General features: G+C 48.9%; 1 protein-coding gene across 2 annotated transcripts in view; it reads left to right on the plus strand.

Annotated features, from left to right (window-relative positions):
* The window catches only part of LOC136019213 (exocyst complex component 1-like), a 24,565-nt gene continuing 7,067 nt past the window's right edge, over nt 1–17,498 (plus strand). For both annotated transcript variants that reach the window (XM_065689115.1, XM_065689116.1), the window contains exons 1-10: nt 1–104; nt 2,090–2,278; nt 3,568–3,695; nt 7,043–7,202; nt 7,952–8,145; nt 11,327–11,554; nt 12,976–13,108; nt 13,774–13,883; nt 14,438–14,587; nt 14,879–14,972. In XM_065689115.1, the coding sequence (XP_065545187.1) occupies nt 2,155–2,278; nt 3,568–3,695; nt 7,043–7,202; nt 7,952–8,145; nt 11,327–11,554; nt 12,976–13,108; nt 13,774–13,883; nt 14,438–14,587; nt 14,879–14,972 (1,321 nt within the window). In that variant the 5' untranslated portion in view covers nt 1–104; nt 2,090–2,154. The remainder of the gene's footprint in view (nt 105–2,089; nt 2,279–3,567; nt 3,696–7,042; nt 7,203–7,951; nt 8,146–11,326; nt 11,555–12,975; nt 13,109–13,773; nt 13,884–14,437; nt 14,588–14,878; nt 14,973–17,498) is intronic.

Here is a 17,498-nt window from a genome sequence, read left to right on the forward strand (position 1 = left end):
CGCTTCCTGTTTGTCACTTAAAGCCTTCATTTTACCAACAGTTTCCTGTTCGAAGGCTTCTTGCGGCTGAAATCCTGCAATTTATCCTCAGCGAGACTCCTTCGGTAAAGTCTTTGAATGCTCTTCTTTTCTCTAAGGCTCTGATCCTTGCTGGCAGCTGCCTGGATGGGTGATGGGCACGTCAGAAAGCTTCAGGAAGGCTTCCCTGAGATCCTGTAGTCTCACAGGTTGTCTCTAGAAGAAGGGGGGGGGGGGGGGGGGGGGGGAGGAGAAGGTTGCTGGCTCCACTGCAGGCAGCTTTTCAATTACTTTTGTGGGAAGTATTGTGCTTCCTGCATTAACTTCTCAGGGAGCTCTGAGCCCTCTATTACTTTGGCTTTCAATCATTCTCCTGTAGCTGTTGCTCAAGTGCTATTAGAAATGAATTAGTGGGTTCAAAAGCAGGAGCAGTGTAGATGGTCGGGGTTCCAGGCTGCCATCCTGCCTCTGGAGGTGAATGCCATCAGGGGCTGAGAAGCTGACAGGGATGGAGAAACCAAGATAACCCGGTGAGGGACTGCCCTCATAGAGGTGCTGCAGAGACAGAATCTTCTTAGCAGTAAATTTCTCTTCTTTATTTATGCTTTCCTGGTCACAGACAGTTAAAAATTAGTTTAACTAATTGCAGACGTGATTTCAAGCTCATTACCTACGTGGCTGCACTGAAAGCCCCATCACCATGGGGAGGGAGCTGCTGAAGGTTTCATTTGCCTCCGCTCACTGCAGAGCAAGGAGTAAATTTCAATAACAATCCATCTCTATTTGCAAACATTCAAAGTGCCCCTTCCAAATGTTATTATTTTCCTGCAGTCCGTGTTTTTATTTATCCCTAATTCTTACTAAAATGCTTGCATTAAATGTTTTAGTCATAGCCGCTTTCTCATTTCCTCACCGCCTACATCAAAGGCTCTACTGCAGTCTCCCGGGTGTTTAGACATGATGTACGGGGCATGAACTGCCATCTGCACCCTGATAGTGCTGGTTTCTCTTACCTAGACACATCCATGAGTCTTTAGGTCTGGCTAGGAAGTCATGTGAGGACTTTCCTTTAAGAATATTGTGCTTTAAAAAGACCAGTTTGTGACCAAGCAACATGTTCTTGCTAAAAACACTGCTTCTGCTATGGGGGCTTAAACCCTTTCCTTCTTCGACTGGGTTGACCTGAATCAGTGTTTTAATACCTCAAGGTTATCTCATTCCAGCCTAGTACTGAGCTGAGCTTGTTGAGCTATCAAGAGCCTGCACTCGCGATCTCCCTTGCTCCGTGTGGGCTGGACTCAGGGCCAGGACTGAGACCCAAAAATGCTTTGAGCATTGCTTATAAGGAGGCAGCAAGGAGAGATCCTCTTCATTAGGTTGCTTTCTTTCCTCTTCTATGAAGTGGAGGTCATGATACTCTCTCAAAACATGAAAGGATTAAAGCTGGATGATGATGCTTCCTTTGATGACTTAGTCCTGCACATCACAGCCATTCTCAAGCTGTAGAGCAGCACGTTCAGCTACATAAGCCAAACGAGGGGGAGAAGAAGTGTGGGTTCGTTTCCTCTTAGCTATGAAACCAAAAGCTTGCACTGGCTGCAGAACTTGGCTGTGAGGGCACACACATTTCCATGGGACACACGTATAGCCAGGGATCATGAGCATGGCAAGCTGCAGGAAGGGCTCGGCCCCAGAAACTGAGACCACCCTTGGGCTTCCCTTTCCCTCTGTGTTATTCCCTTCTCAGGTTAATTAGCTGACTAGCTTGGAGCCAGGGAAGCTAAAAAGAGCAGGAGACAGGGGGTCTCCTTGGGAGTTTAGCTTTGCTCTTAATACTGATCTGCTAATGAGTCTGCAAGCATGTGAAACCCGTGAGGAAAGTTTTATTGTGACCTTACTGGGCTGGATGCACTGGGCAGGAATTCAGACCCTTCTGACCTCTAATCTACAACAGTTACTTAGCCCTCATAGTATCTGCAAGACAACAGAGATAAACCAGTGTGGGGGTGATTGATTTTAGTGGTGTGCCACTGCCCGTGGATCCCGTCTCCAGCCTGTCTGTGTTTCACAGGAGGTGCTGCGCATCCTGCAGTGACCACGAGCATCAGCAGGAGGCACTTGTGTTCAGGTCCTGCCATGGCTTCTCTTTGGAGCTCTCGGGAACAAGGCGTGTTCCACCCACAGAAGGAGAGGCTGTTGGAAACTGTTCGTGTCTGGAAGACAGAGAAGAGGAAGAAGATGTCCATTCTGTGTCTTGTGGGTGAGAACCACGGGGGGACTGCACAGCAGGTTTAGTTGCAAACCCAGGAAGGGTTCTCGCAGCTCTTGTCTGATTTGGTCTCTGATGGCTCTTTTCCTCATCTGGGAGAAGAGGTAGGACACTACTGGAATGCTGTACTTTAAATGAAGGAAACCTTTATCCAAAGAGAGGAGCTGTGCCATGTCATGTAGTATGTCAAGAACTGGTAACAAAAGCACAAGTTCCCTCTTGAATGTTGGATGATCTTTAGCTGTCTGGAGAGAGCTGAGGCCTTCCATCAATGTCAGATTATTAATTTTCACCATTTACACCGAATCTGTCATTAGAGGTCAGCAACAAACGATTCTAACATGACACAGCACTACAGCCTCATTCTGTCCCTGTAGCTTTGATGAGAGTTTTAATGGTACCCAGACACTTCAGGATCTTATTTGATTAGGATCCAAAGTGCAAGTTGTTAGGGGAATTTTCCATCTCCTTTGGTCTATGCTTTTCTAGTTGCTCTATCACTCCTGAGAAACAGCATGGATTTTTTTGGGCAAACTTACAGGGGCAGAAACTTTCCTGTCAATGACCTTCTAGACGGTGTAGTCACCTACTGTAGGATTCATTTCTACAGCCTTACCCGTCATGTTTGACCTAAATGATGCACTTCAGCTTCCTTGGTCATCAGTGGAGGCCAGGATAAATATCTCCAGGGGATGATGTAGGCTATAAATTGCATCTGAAACACCAGAGTTACCCCTAGAACAGTCTGTGTCAGCTTTCTGGAGGTATAATAACCAGAATGATGTACAGTGAGCACCTCCAGATTAACCAAGAGGTGACTGTAAGCAAATTGGAACTGGAACTGATTTTTGATGGGGTATGTTTGTGTAGGTATCACAGTGGGGTGGTTCTAGACCCCTTTGGGCCAGCAATATAGTATGCAACTCATAAGTCTTATTGCACTAGGATGACCTCTTCCCTTCACATTTGGATCTTGCTGAAGTATTTCTTGTGCCTTGTATAGAGCACAATGGTTTAAAACTCGTTGAAATTACTGGGAATCCATCCATAGGTTTCAAAGTGCTCTGGGTTAAATCCTGGAGAGCACTTCCCATATGTAAATACTCAGTGAAGAGACAAGTCAGTAGGAAACCTGCAGTATCTTTCCATACAGCCACAATGCAAAATCAGTGCCTGTGAGTCCATCTGTACCTGCCTGCTCACACTGAGCTGTTGTGTGCTGGGCTAACAATAATATTGTGGGTTGTTTCTGTTGTTTTTTTCCTGTCCCTCATCCTCAGTGAGCACCTTCAGCCCGATGCAGCTGTTTCTGGTGAGGGTCAAGGTAGACCGAGGAGAGCAGTACAAGGAAGCCTACAGGTGGCCTTTAGCAGAGCTGAAGCTGGTAGATGGCAAGACTCTGGATGAGGTAGGATCGATTTTCCTTCTGTGGCAAAGGGCTGAACCGATCTTGGGGGTGGGAGAGATACGGTTATGAAGATAAGATGCCTCTGCCCAGGATGCTGAGGGTTTCCTTCCTGCACCATCCCTCTCTAAGCCAGGAAACAGCACACTGGCCAAATACCTGACCAGGGTGAGCAGTGGGTGGGTGACCACTGCCTGGACACAGCTTCCATCAACACTGCTGGGCAAACTCCCATTATTCCTCAGGCAGAGGACCTCCTGGAGCTCTGTGCAGCAGCCCTCAGAGGCTGGAGAGACGGGCTGCAAAGCACTGCTCTTGTCAGGTCTCCAGCATTTGCAGAGCACATTGTCAGGTCCATCTGTCGATCCCGGTTGACAAAGCTTCTTGACAGACATTTGCATGGGGTATTTACAGCTTAAATGGTGGCATCTACTGAAAGGGGAATTATATGGGGCTGGAGTCAGGGTGAGGCTGTGATTTTAGGGTGACATGAAGGTTTTTGGGGGAAAGAAAGCATGGACAAGACACTCTCTTGCTGCTGCTGGGGCTGGCAGAGCATCGTTAAAGTTGGTATAATTAGTTTTGTTATTAATGAGAATGTTCCAGGGACTCTGGCGAAGTGCCTGGGTTTGCACAAACATAGAAATAAATGAGGAAAAGAACAGCTTTTCACTTCATCCAGGACAAATAAAGTACATCTGCACAGCCTCTCTGGAAGCAAAACCCCAACTGCAGGTGTGCAGGGCATCTTGACGCTATGGGCAGAGCTGAACTGATATCGTGTTGTCTTACATTATCCTGTACACAAGGAAGAACAAGCTTTCATTCTGCCTGGCCTTTCTTGTAGCAGATAAGCCGGGCTACACCAAGTCTTACGAACTGCTTTGGCTCCTCCGGAGTCAGGATTAGAAGATACCTCCAGGATTTTCAGTCCTTTCCCCCCCATTTGCCATCCCAGTGAGATAAAATGGTCATATTCTCTCTTAAAGTACTGGTGTAGTTTTGAACCCCCCCTACAGGGATGCAAATGGAGAACTTGGTTGTCCCAGTGCCTAAAGGCTTTTAATGACTCCCAGCCTGCAGTCCTGCCCGCATCATCCCTGTTTGCGCCTGTGCCGTGGCTGTCCTTTAGGCTAGGCAGCTCTTCTCTTTTGCAGATACATTTTCAGATTGTAGCAACCTCCTCTGTTAAGCTTCCTTCTGGCAGGATAAGCAGACTGACCTCCAGGCTCCTCTTCTGTACTGACTTCTCTTTTCCCTTTGTCAGGCCCGGAGTCCTCTCCCTTGCCTCTATCACTCTGAATTTGTCTTTCTTGAAGGCAGGCAGCCAAGATCGTCCGTATCATTCCTAAAATATACTTAAAAGATACTCCTAAAAGATCTCAGGCAGAAGCTCTTGCCTGTGAGGGTGCTGAGGCACTGGCACAGGGTGCCCAGAGAAGCTGTGGCTGCCCCATCCCTGGCAGTGCTCAAGGCCAGGTTGGACACAGGGGCTTGGAGCAAGCTGCTCTAGTGGAAGGGGTCCCTGCCCATGGCAGGGGTTGGAACTGGGTGAGCTTTAAGGTCCCTTTCAAACCATTCTATGGAAATGGGGTCTGCTCACCAGCTGGAGCTGCTGCACAAGGGCCCCAGGCAGAGGAGAGGCTGAAGCAGCAGGCTGTTGACATCTCTCAGGGTCCCACCACAGACACCTTACACAAGGCAAGCTCCCCAGTGCAACTCAGTCAACACAATCCCTCCCTGTTGGCTTGGCAGGTCCATGGCAATCAAACCAAGAGCACTCCTCTGTTGCTTAGCAGATAGTATTGACTACAGCCAAACCCCATCTAGTGAGTCAATATTCGGTGCACACAGCAAGGGCTTGGTCATAAGGTCTGCTCTGGTGCACTGGGAAGCCTTCGGTTCCCTGGCACCAGCAAAGTACTGACACTGCAAGCCCAGCAGTGCTTAAAGCCTCAGCTCCCTTGACCAAACCAGTATTAATATTTATGAAGCGATTAACAGATGCCTCCCTGCCTTAATAGCTCCTCCTCAGACGTGCTATAAACCACGAGCACATAAATTCCTCCCCGGACATCACTGCTCTGTGCCGTTGCAGGGGCTGCTACCGAGCCTGCACAGCAATGTGGGGTGTGATGGATTGCCTCAGGGTGATTGGGAAGCAACCTTTAAAGTTCATAGGACTGCGTCCATCCTCATCAATGCTACGTCTGTTAGGATGATTAGTATCAATAATTATAAGTGTGGCTTTAAAGTTCTCCAAGAGACGAGATCAGGATGTGCTGCAGAGCTGGTGAGATGGTGCAGGGAGGAGTTTCTCCCTGTGGGATGTTCCTCATTCAGCAACCTCCCTTATTATCTCCACCTATGTACCACATAGTGGCAAAAACAAAGTCTCTTGTGACTGGTTCCGCCCCCCATGAGACTCCATCCTTTGGGCATAGGTAGGCGTAGCAATATTGACATTTATAGAGATGAAGACAACACGGGGAATGCAAAAGATGCTTTTATTCCAGCTCATGCTCCTGTTAGCTCAGGTGACCTTTCCCTGCCAGGAAATGGGTTGCTGGGAGATGTAATGCAAAGCATTGCAGGAGGATGAAAGTGAAGGTTTCAGGACTGAGCTTGTGGCAGGCTGTTTATGGGTTTTTCTGGGTGTTCGCAGTTCTTGAGTAAAGAGAGGTTTGAGGTTAAGGGCGGATGAGGGTTGCAGAGGGGAAAGTCAGCAGAGGAAGGCAAGGTGCACGCTGCACTTACCCCAAATGCTTAACTTGAGTTGATTGGAGCTTTCTCATTCAGCACATTGTTATACTGCAGAGCTTATTGCCACAGGATGCTGTAGAGGCCAACACTATGAATAAGTTCAAAAAGCCATTAAAGGAAATCAGGGACAGGAGGTCCTTCAAGGGCTGTTAAACACAGGGCTGTGGATACAACCCCTGGCTCAGCGAGCTGCCAGATCATGGGCTGCTGGAGGCTGGCAGGGAATCCTGAAGGCAATGTAACTCCGAACGTGCCCTTTGAATCCTTTTCACCCATGCATCTGCCACTGGCCACTGTCAAGATTCATCAGTGTTCATCCCCACAAGCTGCAGTAAAAGGTGAGGGAGCTGTATAACCTGAAAAGAGCTCAGTGTGCTGGATCAGGACGCCGGGGCTGGTTGATCACTGATCTGACCCGTTATGGGTGTCCTGGTGTCCGTGCCTAGGGTCAGAACTGCTGGGCATCCTTATAGAGTGCTTTTATCACGCCTGTGATTATTTGCCAAGTGCCATGAGCACACCTCTCTAATCCTACCCAGCTGCTCGGTGGTGTCTAATTGATGTGGTAATGAACTGTTGACATCTAGGCAAGCCTGGATTTTGATCTGCATTTGGATAAGGTTTACAAGTGGACCACCAGCAGCATAGATGAGAAGAAAACATTCATCAGATGCTTGTGGAAGCTGAGCCACCGATACCTGGCCGGCTCTATCGCCTTTGAGAATGTCCCCCACTGTGCAGCAGAAGGTAATTAGTTTCCTTGTCACAGGGTTTCGGTTTTTTGCATCATCACTGTCGTATATGGGAGGTGAATACATTTAATGTGAATGGGGATGATGGGGGAGGCTGAGGGGGGTACCAGTGAGAGGGAAGCCCAAGGATCCATGTTTTGTGTATCTGGAGGCACAGCCACCTGATTTATCCATCCCTTGCCATGGAGAGACAGTGCTAGGCTGGGAAGACAAATAGATGGACAATTTATCTTATCTCCAGAGATGGTATCTGCAGTCTGGAATGGGGAAGGTGAGCAGTAAAGTGTTGGTAATGTCAGCCTGACGGAGACTGGCTGCCTGCCTGGTGATGTTCCTCAGACAAGAAATACGGATAGAAATGGATGTAAAAATGTGTTTTACTCTACAACACATGACTGTCAGTGTATTTGATCAGAAGAAGCCTGTTCATCTCTCAAATTTGTCTCAGCTTTGTATAAGGAACACATCAACATGCCCCAATGCACAGTCCTAGAGAGGTGAGCAAGCAAAAACACGGTCAGAGCTCAGATTACATTTCGAATGTCCATTTTGTCCCTCTTACAAAGCTGACCCTCTATCTCACGCACATCTTTCTTTGCTTCATGCCATAATCATACTCAAACTGACAGCAAACTGAGACCACTGTATTTGTGTCACTTGGACTCAGTGGAGCTAATATTAGCAAGGCTAATAAAATGACATAGAAAGCTTTGGCCATCTCCCCTTCTCCTCCTGCCCATGCAGGGAGACAAAGGCCCCCAAAAGCCCGGAAGAACCCTGCAGAGGCTGAGAGCCAAGAGGAGCTCAATATGTACCAGGAGATGACACCGAAGGAAGCTGCTGATGTGTTGAAGCTGATGGAGGAGTATGAGCCCCTAGTGAACAACTCTGTGGCCTTTGCAGAGCAGCTGAGCAGTGACCTCCATGTGCTGGATGAGGTAAGGGGACGGGACCAAGGGCTGTGACTCAACCAAAAAGCCTTAACCTCATCTGGATAGGAAGGATAAAGGCTGCTGAGTAGGGAAGGAGAGGATGAAAGTGCATGTAAAAAGTGGTGGGGTGATGAAGAGCAGACAGGGTGGTCTGACAGGGATGTCTGGAAAGAAAGGAAAGGGTCAGCAATGATCCCTACAGAAGGAAAAGCAGCAATTAGAGAGAAAGAAAAGAGGGAGAAATGAAACAGAGCTGGAAAAGGATAAAAAGTCAAAGCTAAACCATAGCAGAGAAGGCACACATCATTTTCAGGCTGGAGAGCTTAATTTACCTTATTAGAGTTGCTATATTTTATTGCATTTCTGCAGAGGATAACCTGATTCTTTGAGTGCTGGAGCAAGATAATGAGCTAGCTGCTTTGAGCATTTATCTTAAGCTAATATATCTGCTATTAGGATTTTATGGGCAGGTAACTGAAGAAGGGGTAAAAAGAAGCCAAAGGGAATATTGTAAACCATACAAGAACCCCAAACCGCTTAAATCCAACCTCCTTATCTCCAGTATTTGCTGTGTTCCCAATCTGTATTTATATATTAGTTGCTACACTTGGAATCTTAGTAGTTAATCTGGAGAACCAGACTCCTGAGGTCTGCTCCTGCTTGCTCCTGGCAAGTCATACAGACACTCTGTAACTGTTCCCAGCTGTAAAATACTCAATGAGAGCAACTAATGAACCTCTATTAAGCTATTTGAGATGAAAGGCACTGCCGAATACATTATTTTAATGCCCTCTAATGAATAAATGTCACTTATTGCTAATACAGATTAATTAATGAGATGTTTCTATTTCTAAGGTTTAATCTATGATATTAAGCGTTATTAATACCAGCAGCTTAGACTAGTGTGTGCATATATTCACTTGGTTTTCCACACATCCCAGTGATGACACCTTGTCCTCCTCTTCCAACACTAATCACCCTCTGTTAACCCATCCCTTCTGGGGATGGCAAGCAGTGCACTGGCAGCAAGGAAGCGCTTATCCATTTGAGAGGGAGGGAGAGCACAGCCCCAGCGCCTGGGAGGCCATGAGCTTTGATTTCCACATTGGTATTCCTGCATCCCTGCAGGATCCCGGCACCCGCTGAAGCACAGGCAGCGCCTGGCAGCTCTGTGCTGCTGGCAGCAGGGCAGTTATTACCCTTTCCCATGCGGTGGTTCTCTGGAGAGCCCTTTCTCCCTGTGGGTGCCCTGCCAGTGCCATCGGTGATGCTTTGCTCCAGGCACCCCCCATGGATCTGTTCAGCCCTAACAAGACAATCCGAAGGTGCAGCAGTGACAGGCTCATGGCTGTGACTCAGGAACAGTTAATAAAACATGGAGCTGGGGCCAGGTCCTTGGTGTGCAGCTGGAAAGCAGCAGCCTGGGAGCAGGGTGGTTTGCTCCCTCCCAGCTCCCTCTCACCAGCCTGTGTAGGCCGGTTGGAGCACACACTTAGCAGCATTGGTGCTTTCAGAGATGAGTACCTGTGTGCACTAGCAAACGCTGCTTCAAATCTGACCCCTGAGCCTGCTGGCAAGTGAACCTCAGCCTGCTCTGGCATCACTGGGCTCCCTGTGAAAGCTGCATCACTTTGCGGTGTTGTAGTTTCATCTCTATGCTTCAACAGAGATGCTTTGCTGTGTTTGCTGTGATACCAGGCTGTTCTCTTCTACACAATTCCTTTAACCTTGCCAGGTGCTTTGTGAATCTGCCTGCATCTGAAGCCACTCCCCACAGTTCTTTCTCCCACACTTTCCTAGGACACACTGTATTTGTCACAGGAGAGCGGGACTGATGCTCTGCAGTGACACCGAGCCTACCTGGTCCAGATATGTGCTGCAAGTGACTCTTGTGCATTTCACAAGCACCTTAGCACTGCTCCAGCATCTTATCCTGCACCTTCAGAGCTGGAGCTGCAGCTCATCTTTATCCCAACAGCAATGTAGGTGGAGCTTGAGGAAGAGAAAATCCTTAACATGGGGGTTGTAGGTGTCCAGCATCTACTGTGCTTTCAGCGCACTCCTAATTCTGAGCACAGGCTCAGTCCAAGCCGTGGTTGGGTTGACAAGACTTTGTTTCTCTTCCTCTGACCATTCCCCACCAGCGAGCTGAGCATGGGCTCTACTGGGGGGTGCAGACGCTTCTGCTATTGCTCTTCATTTAATGAAAAAGGCATCAGATAATTGAAATATCAGAAAAGACAAACTTCTTTAATAGCTTTATTAATGGAGAGAAAAATGGCAGTCTGGAAGCCTCCCAGGCCTGTGTCTATTGATTGTTTTCTTTGACGCCTTGCGTGGTTCACAGGCCTTGAAAACGGTACAATTAACATTTGGAAGCAGTTAATCTCTAGTGCAGCTTGTCAGCAGCCATTAACACGCTGATCTGTCCCCACCACCCGTCAAAGCAAACGCCTGAGACCTCCCTAGGCAAATTGTGCCTTCGGTTCCTGTATTAGAGACATCTATGTGTGTGTCTCATGCATGATTTCACTGTTTATTAATCCCCTGCCAGAGCAGCTCAGCTGGGTAACACCCTGGCAGCAGTGGCGATGCCCGGAGCGATGCTAAACGTGCTGTGACAGGCGCTTGGCATGGCCATGGTCTGCATCAAAGTGTTAGAGCCAGGCAGGAATGGCCAGTGCCTCAAAGCCAGCACGTTTCCTTACTAGTATTGTGGGATGGACATCCAGGTCCTCACAGGACTCCACCAGTTGTGGGGATTGAGGTTTGGAGACTCCGTGTAGTGTCCACCTGGGGCTTTCCTAGTGGTGCAGAAGCCAGCAGGGCTTGGTACCATCTCCCAGCCTGCAAAGACTGATTTACACAGCAACTCCACAGTAACCTCATTGCTGTGGCAGATGAAAGCCCCCTGAGTGTTGACCTTGCTCAGGGAGGGGTTTTGTCCTGCTGCAGCACTTGAGACCTGCAGATGGTTGCTGATGTAGAGTTTAGCCAAGTGCAAAGACATTGACCTTGTGCATGCAGTGATGCAGGACATTTGATGCAATTATAGCAGCATCTTGCACGTTATAATGAGAGGGTCTCTGCTTTGATTTGGGAGGGTGAACATCAGGCTATTTGCCTCTGAGTGTTGGTGCCCAGTCCCTGCTACAGTGCTGAAGGCCTCTGTTTCTCCATTTCACAGGCCAACCTTAGAGCCATTATCTCTTCTGAGAAGCAGGTGACACAGCTGATGAGCAACATTGATGAGGCACTGGCAGAGGTGGCCAGAGTGGAGGAGACCTTGCAGATCTACGATGAGTTACTGGGAAGTGTGAAACAGCAGATGGACCACATCCATCGGGAAAACTCATTGCTACATCGCATCGTTTCCAACAAGACAAGGCTGATGGATGAGATCCAATTCCTCACGGTAGGTGGGTTTGCAAAGACATAAACCTTCAGCCTGTTGAATCCATTAGGAAAAGCTTCCAGTGAGCCTCAAACACTCTGAAAACTATTCTCTGTCTGCAAAGGCTGCTAAGCTTTGTTGTCTTGATAACGTAAGGATGGCCACACAGCTGGGATGGACTGCAGGTAGACCAGCAGCAGACATAACGCGCAGTACCCTCACTGCGGTCCAGGGCTGTAAGAAGGGTCTCTGAAAGTCCTTTTCCTGGGCAGGATTAGCCTCAAATGATGCAATGACAATGATCTTCCAGATGCAGCTCTGCAGCCTTCCGCTTGGGATGCTGCAGTCCGCCTTTCACTGTCAGCTTTGGGACCTTCTTCCTGGGAGGCTGCTGCAGCAGTGCTTTCAGCCTTGCACCCAAAGCATTGAGATGCTCCCAGCCTTGGAACTCCAGGCATGTCTGGACTGTGGGGTTTCCTGTGGGAAACAGTGGTCACTGAGGGCTTTGGTCCTCCCCTCAACTTGGTAGCTTTCAGTTTCTATCTTTGTCCTAGGGAAATCCAGCTCTCATTAGCAGATGATCAGTAGTCAATACAGTAGCCAGTAATCATTACCCACAAATGGACAAACACGGCACTTAACCAGCAATTAGAGCCTGAGTGTGCAACACTCACCCCTGCTCCCATCAGCACTGATAACCTTACATGCAGGGAAACAGATGGGAATGTTGGGTGGATCCTGAAGAAAACTGTACATCTGCCTTGGGAGAACCATTTGGAGATGTTTGTCCACAGACCTTGTTCCTTCTCTTCCCATTTATAGGACTTTCCCCATTCCTTTTCTCTCCTCTTTCCCTTCACCTTTGAAGGCAGCTTCACTGTTTGCCGTCAGCTGTGGACTTTGTGCACATCAGCCTGCCTCAGCATCCAGAGCAGCTTTGCTCTGCAGCTCTTAGCCAGAGACACTGGCACAGGGGACAGCGCAGCCGGTGGAAAGACTCTTGATGAGCTCTGGGAATGTGGGAAAGCAGATTATTTGCAAACATAACATACCAAAGAAGCGTGCTGTAACAGCACAGCTAATCCTCACTTCCACTGCTGACAGTGACCTCTGTGCCATTGACCTTTTCTTTCCTGAGCAGCTCAACCTGCACTTTCCATAGCTTTTGCTTTCTCCTCCCCTCCACTTTGTTGGCAGTAGGATCCCAGAGGTACCAGAGTTTGGAAATTCAAGCTGATGTTTGCCAGGGCTTCCACGGCCACCACTGCAGTTGTTACTGTGCAGACCTTTGCTTTTGGTGGGGACAGAGCAGCATGGTGATTTGATGGACACATGCAGCCTGGCATCACTTGGCTATTGCAAGTCAGCACCTTCCGTATGGGATGAGAAGGGATGAGAAGTTGGCTGTGCTTGTACCTGTTCTCTTCTGGCTTTGTTTTCAGACCCACCTCAGCCTCAGCAGGGAACACTGTGATGCTCTGAGCCAGGCAGACCTTTCCAGCCCTAGCAGGGTGAAAGCCTGCATTGCTGCAGCAGAGGCTTTATCTCTCTGCATGAACACCCAGATCCATCCTGGTGAGTAGAGAGCTGAGATTCCTGTCTGCAGACAGCAGAGCCACTGGCTCATCCACAACCTGTGCTGCACACATAGCACCATTCCCTGCTGTCCAGCCTCTGCAGGGGCCCCCTCCTGAGCTGGAGGGGATGTAGCCAGGAATTAGCTCAGATGCATCCAGGCACTGCAGGCACCTCCCTCTAGACTCAGGCACTGGCTGGTCCAGTATACGTTAGAGCTGAGGCAAACTTATGGCAAGATAGCTACAATTTCTCTAAATTCCCCATCCAGCCTGGCCTTGAGCACTTCCAGGGATGGGGCAGCCACGGCTTCTCCGGGTACCCTATGCCTTGAGCATGGAAAAAACAATCATTCATTGTAGTAGCATCCACTGTGAGTGGTGGTGGAGACCCACTGATGTACAGGGACTTCAACTTGGCATTAAACCCCACATACTGAGAAGAGACTGGGTGTTCGTCCTTGCGCATGGTTGGACTGATGGATGCTTTGCTTGACACAACAGCAGACCTTTTCTCCTCTGTTAGCTTTTGGGTGGTAGGATTTATCCCAGAACTTCCTCCTTGAAGACCTGTCTTACTTGCCAGTGAGCTGAGCGATGTTGGTCTGCAGCCACAACCACTCATGCTGCTCAATACCATGATGCTCTCTTCTTTTTCCCCTTAAGGTTATCGGAAGCTGCAGTCTGTGGCTGAGCAGCTGATCATGTTTGAAACACTCAAGCAGAACTTTGAGAGCTCTTTCATCAGTCACATTACAAACATCTTCGAGCTCCAGGTGAGCTTCACTCCTCACATGGCAGAGGAGTGAATTCCATAATTCTGGGAGAGTTGAATGTTCTGGTGGAATAGCACCAGTGCTGTAGGGGATGCAACCATCCCGGAGATGGGACTGCGGGAGCCTCCCTGGAGAGGTTGTTTCACATATCTTCAAGCACTGACACTGGGAAGGGATGTGACGTCAGGGAGCTCTGGGATCTCCATCCATGGGGATTCTCAGACCTTGACTGCACACATCCCTGAGCAAGCTGCTCCACCAGGACCTGCTCTGAACCTGCCGAGCTCCCATGTCACCCACATGACTCTGAGTCTGTGGGTGCCAAGTCCCAGCACTGCCAGACCCTGGGCATTCCTCTGGGCGCAGAATTGTTCCCAGGATATGGGATTGAATCTAGAGTTCAAAGTGACCATGGATGCTCTGTTTCACCCTTTGGATTCCCTTCTCAAACATATTCAGAACTGTAAATTCAGGGTGATTATAAAGCAAATACTTTACAGAGCTTTCCAAGGCTATGCTCTATTTCACTCCTACTGCTGTTTCTGTTGCTTCAGGGAAATGCTGAGGTACCTGCTCTTGCTCAGCCCATAGACAAGCCGTCTGCACCAAGCCATGCACTCCACCATGAGGAACTGGTGCCCTACACCCCGCTCATGGCCTGGCTGAGGAATGCAAACCCAGTTCTGTTCTGTGATCTCCCCAAGGTATGGCTGGAATCCTGAGCCAATATTGCATACCATCCACAGGGAACAGATTAGTCAAAGTGGTTAATTCATGATGAAAGGTTGGTTTCACCTAACCCAGATAACCCACAAGCTTCCTGCAGCTGGCCCTTCTAGGAGAGTGTCAGGCCAACGTGGCCACATGAGGCTGGACCTCTGTTCTTGACAGAAAGCAGTCTGGGACTCAGCGGGAGGCATTGTGTTGGAAGAAAAGGTCTGAAATGCTGAAACTTGGGTTTTTTGCTTTCATTTGGTCATTTCTCTACTTCCCAGGTCTATGCCCAGAACCTCAGCAGACTCTATGACCGGGAAATCAAAGCCTGTTTCGAACAAGCCAAAACCTTCTTGTTAGGAAGAAGAAAAGGAAGTGAGTGATTTGCAAATACGACCTTTGCGCTGCTGAGCAGTGATTTGTTTGCAAATAGGGAATCATCCCCTATTGCAGGTTTCTTCCCCAGCTTTTGTGCTATGAATTTACTTCCTCCTCCATGGACTGGCTCTACAGTTGGCAGCACATGATGAAGCCCCACTCTGCTTTACACCAGGCAGTATTTGTGAGAGCACTGGCTCTATGGGTTACCCAGTTTTGTTTAGCTGCTTCTCCAAGCTGCAGCTTTTATCCACCTTCCCTTTGTAGGACTCGGAAATGATGCGATAGCTGTAAAAAAGGGGAAATGGGACTGCTTGGCTAATGCCTGGTCCATGTTTCATGCAAGCAGAGCTGGTCGCAGACTCCTCATACACTCTGTTTCCCTGTAAAGAGATGGCACCAAGCCTGTCCCTGGAGACATGAGTGTATTCATAGCCGTATTTGTGAGAGCAGAATGATTTCATAGTGAGCCGACTGGGGCCGTGTTGTCCCAAGGTGATCATTTCAACTGAAATCACTGCATCTGACTCAAAATATTCCAGTCAGGTGTTTCTGAAGATAAAAAGAGAAGCTGATCTGTCTCCTCTGGAAGTCTTTTATTGCAGAAGTCATATTTTCCTTCAGCAAAACAAAGCACTGTAATGGAAAGTTCCATGCCAGCTTGGCCCAACTTGAATGTCAAAAACCACTTTGCACGGTGTGTTTAGTCTATCATAGCACTCTCCTGACTTCTTCCAGTTCTGCACCTACTTCATCACTGGTGTCCAGACCCCGGAGCCAGAGGATGAAGCCTAGGGATGGAAGCTGATGGCTGAAGGATCCTGGGGAAGGGTTCTGCCTTTTTGCACTTGCAGCAATGATTGTACATGCCTCATCCGGCTAACCCACTGCCCTGATATTCACCCATCCTTTGTCTTCTGCGGTGAAGACCATGCCATTCTGGTGAGAGACAGGGGGTGGTTAGGGAGTCCTATCCATGGGCACCTGGAGGGAGCTACCCTGAAGCTCACCAGGCTGCAGGATCAGACCACTGCAGGCGATTTCCACCCCTGTAGCTTTCCAGGGCCCTCTCCCACAGTTTCAGAGTTGGTCATAGAGGGCAGTGTGAATATGTGGGTGTTTTGCTGTCCTCTCCTCCCTCACCACACAGCTCTTGCATTCAGTGCAGCAGAGAGGTTTGCCTCACCTGACACATTGGGTAAAAGAAATAGTTAAAAGATAACGTTCCTCTCCCACCCCCCTCTCTCCACTCCTGGACTCAGCTTTTCCTGGGAAAACGTGCTCTTTCTCACTTAAAACTTGGAGTTCCTGATAAGAGGTAATGAACACACTGGCAGCAAGCCTGGGGAATTAACAGTGGGGAAGCAAGTGCTGATATGTGGTTTATAAGATAATGTGATCAAGCAGCATTTCCTGAAGAAGGGCGATTGCTTCTATTTAAACAGAAGGAAATAACAAAGATTATGGGGAGGATAAAAAGGCACTGGTTCCTATTTGCAAAGTGACTGATGGGCTCCAAGCAAGAGACTTGAATTCTGCTGGGTGATAGAAAATAGAAACACTCAAGTTTGTCTCCTCAGGACAGCTGGGTCTGCTCAGAAAGCTGTTAAAATGGGAGGCATTGCAAGGGGAGAGAAATGCTCTTAAAGAGGTCCTTGATGAAAACAGGCTTGTTGAATAGAGAGTAGGGCATGTGTTGCAGCCAGGTTTGCCTGATCCCCTTCTGTAACTGTTAAAGCAGTGGTCTCCTTCCAGTGCTTTGTCTATCTTTGATGCCTATGTGAGCCTCGTGAAATGTGAGTAATTAAAATCCCAGGAGAGAATCCAGTGTCCATGAAATCCATTGCAGTGGTAGGAAGACACCTTGATGGCTACAAGCCTGTTGCTGTGCTGCTGTAAATCACCCAGAGGCGTCTGCGTCTTCCTGGGCTTTCTCCCATGGCCATGGGATGAGGTGAGATGAGCTTTGCTGGTGCTTGGATGTGCTGGCACTGTGCTTTGCTCCCTGGGGTGAGCTCTGGGACAGGTAGGAAACTCCAGGCTTGGATGGGGATGCTTAGCCCGAAGGTGCCCCAAGGCACCTTCCCCAAGGCTTGTGATGCTACCAGATGATGTTTGCCTGCCCACCTCTGGGACCATGGGGACAAAGCAGAAGGGAGAGCATCCCATCTCCTTCTGTATCACCTCCCTTTGCAAGCTGACTTCTTTGTGGCTCAAGGACCTACTGCAGGGTCAGCAGCACCCTGGCAATGCAGGCACATGTCCTTTTGCAGAAGGAGCAATGGGCACTGATGTGATCCTGGTCACCCCCAGCTCCTGGGGACCTTCAGAGACTCCTGCTGGAATATTTTCCTGCAGAACGGGCACTTCTCAGGCTGTTTGTGCAGGTTGGGCTTTGATGAAGTTCTGCGGGAGCCTCATCCAAGGTCTTTCCCCACGTTTGAGCTGCACTGCGGCTCCGTGGGGTGAGCAGCTGCATGGATGACAGCCCAGGCTGCGAGGCCACTCGCCTGATAACATCCC

This window comes from Lathamus discolor, chromosome 9 (genome assembly GCF_037157495.1).
Source record: "Lathamus discolor isolate bLatDis1 chromosome 9, bLatDis1.hap1, whole genome shotgun sequence".
In the NCBI taxonomy this organism is placed as follows: Eukaryota; Metazoa; Chordata; class Aves; order Psittaciformes; family Psittacidae; genus Lathamus; species Lathamus discolor.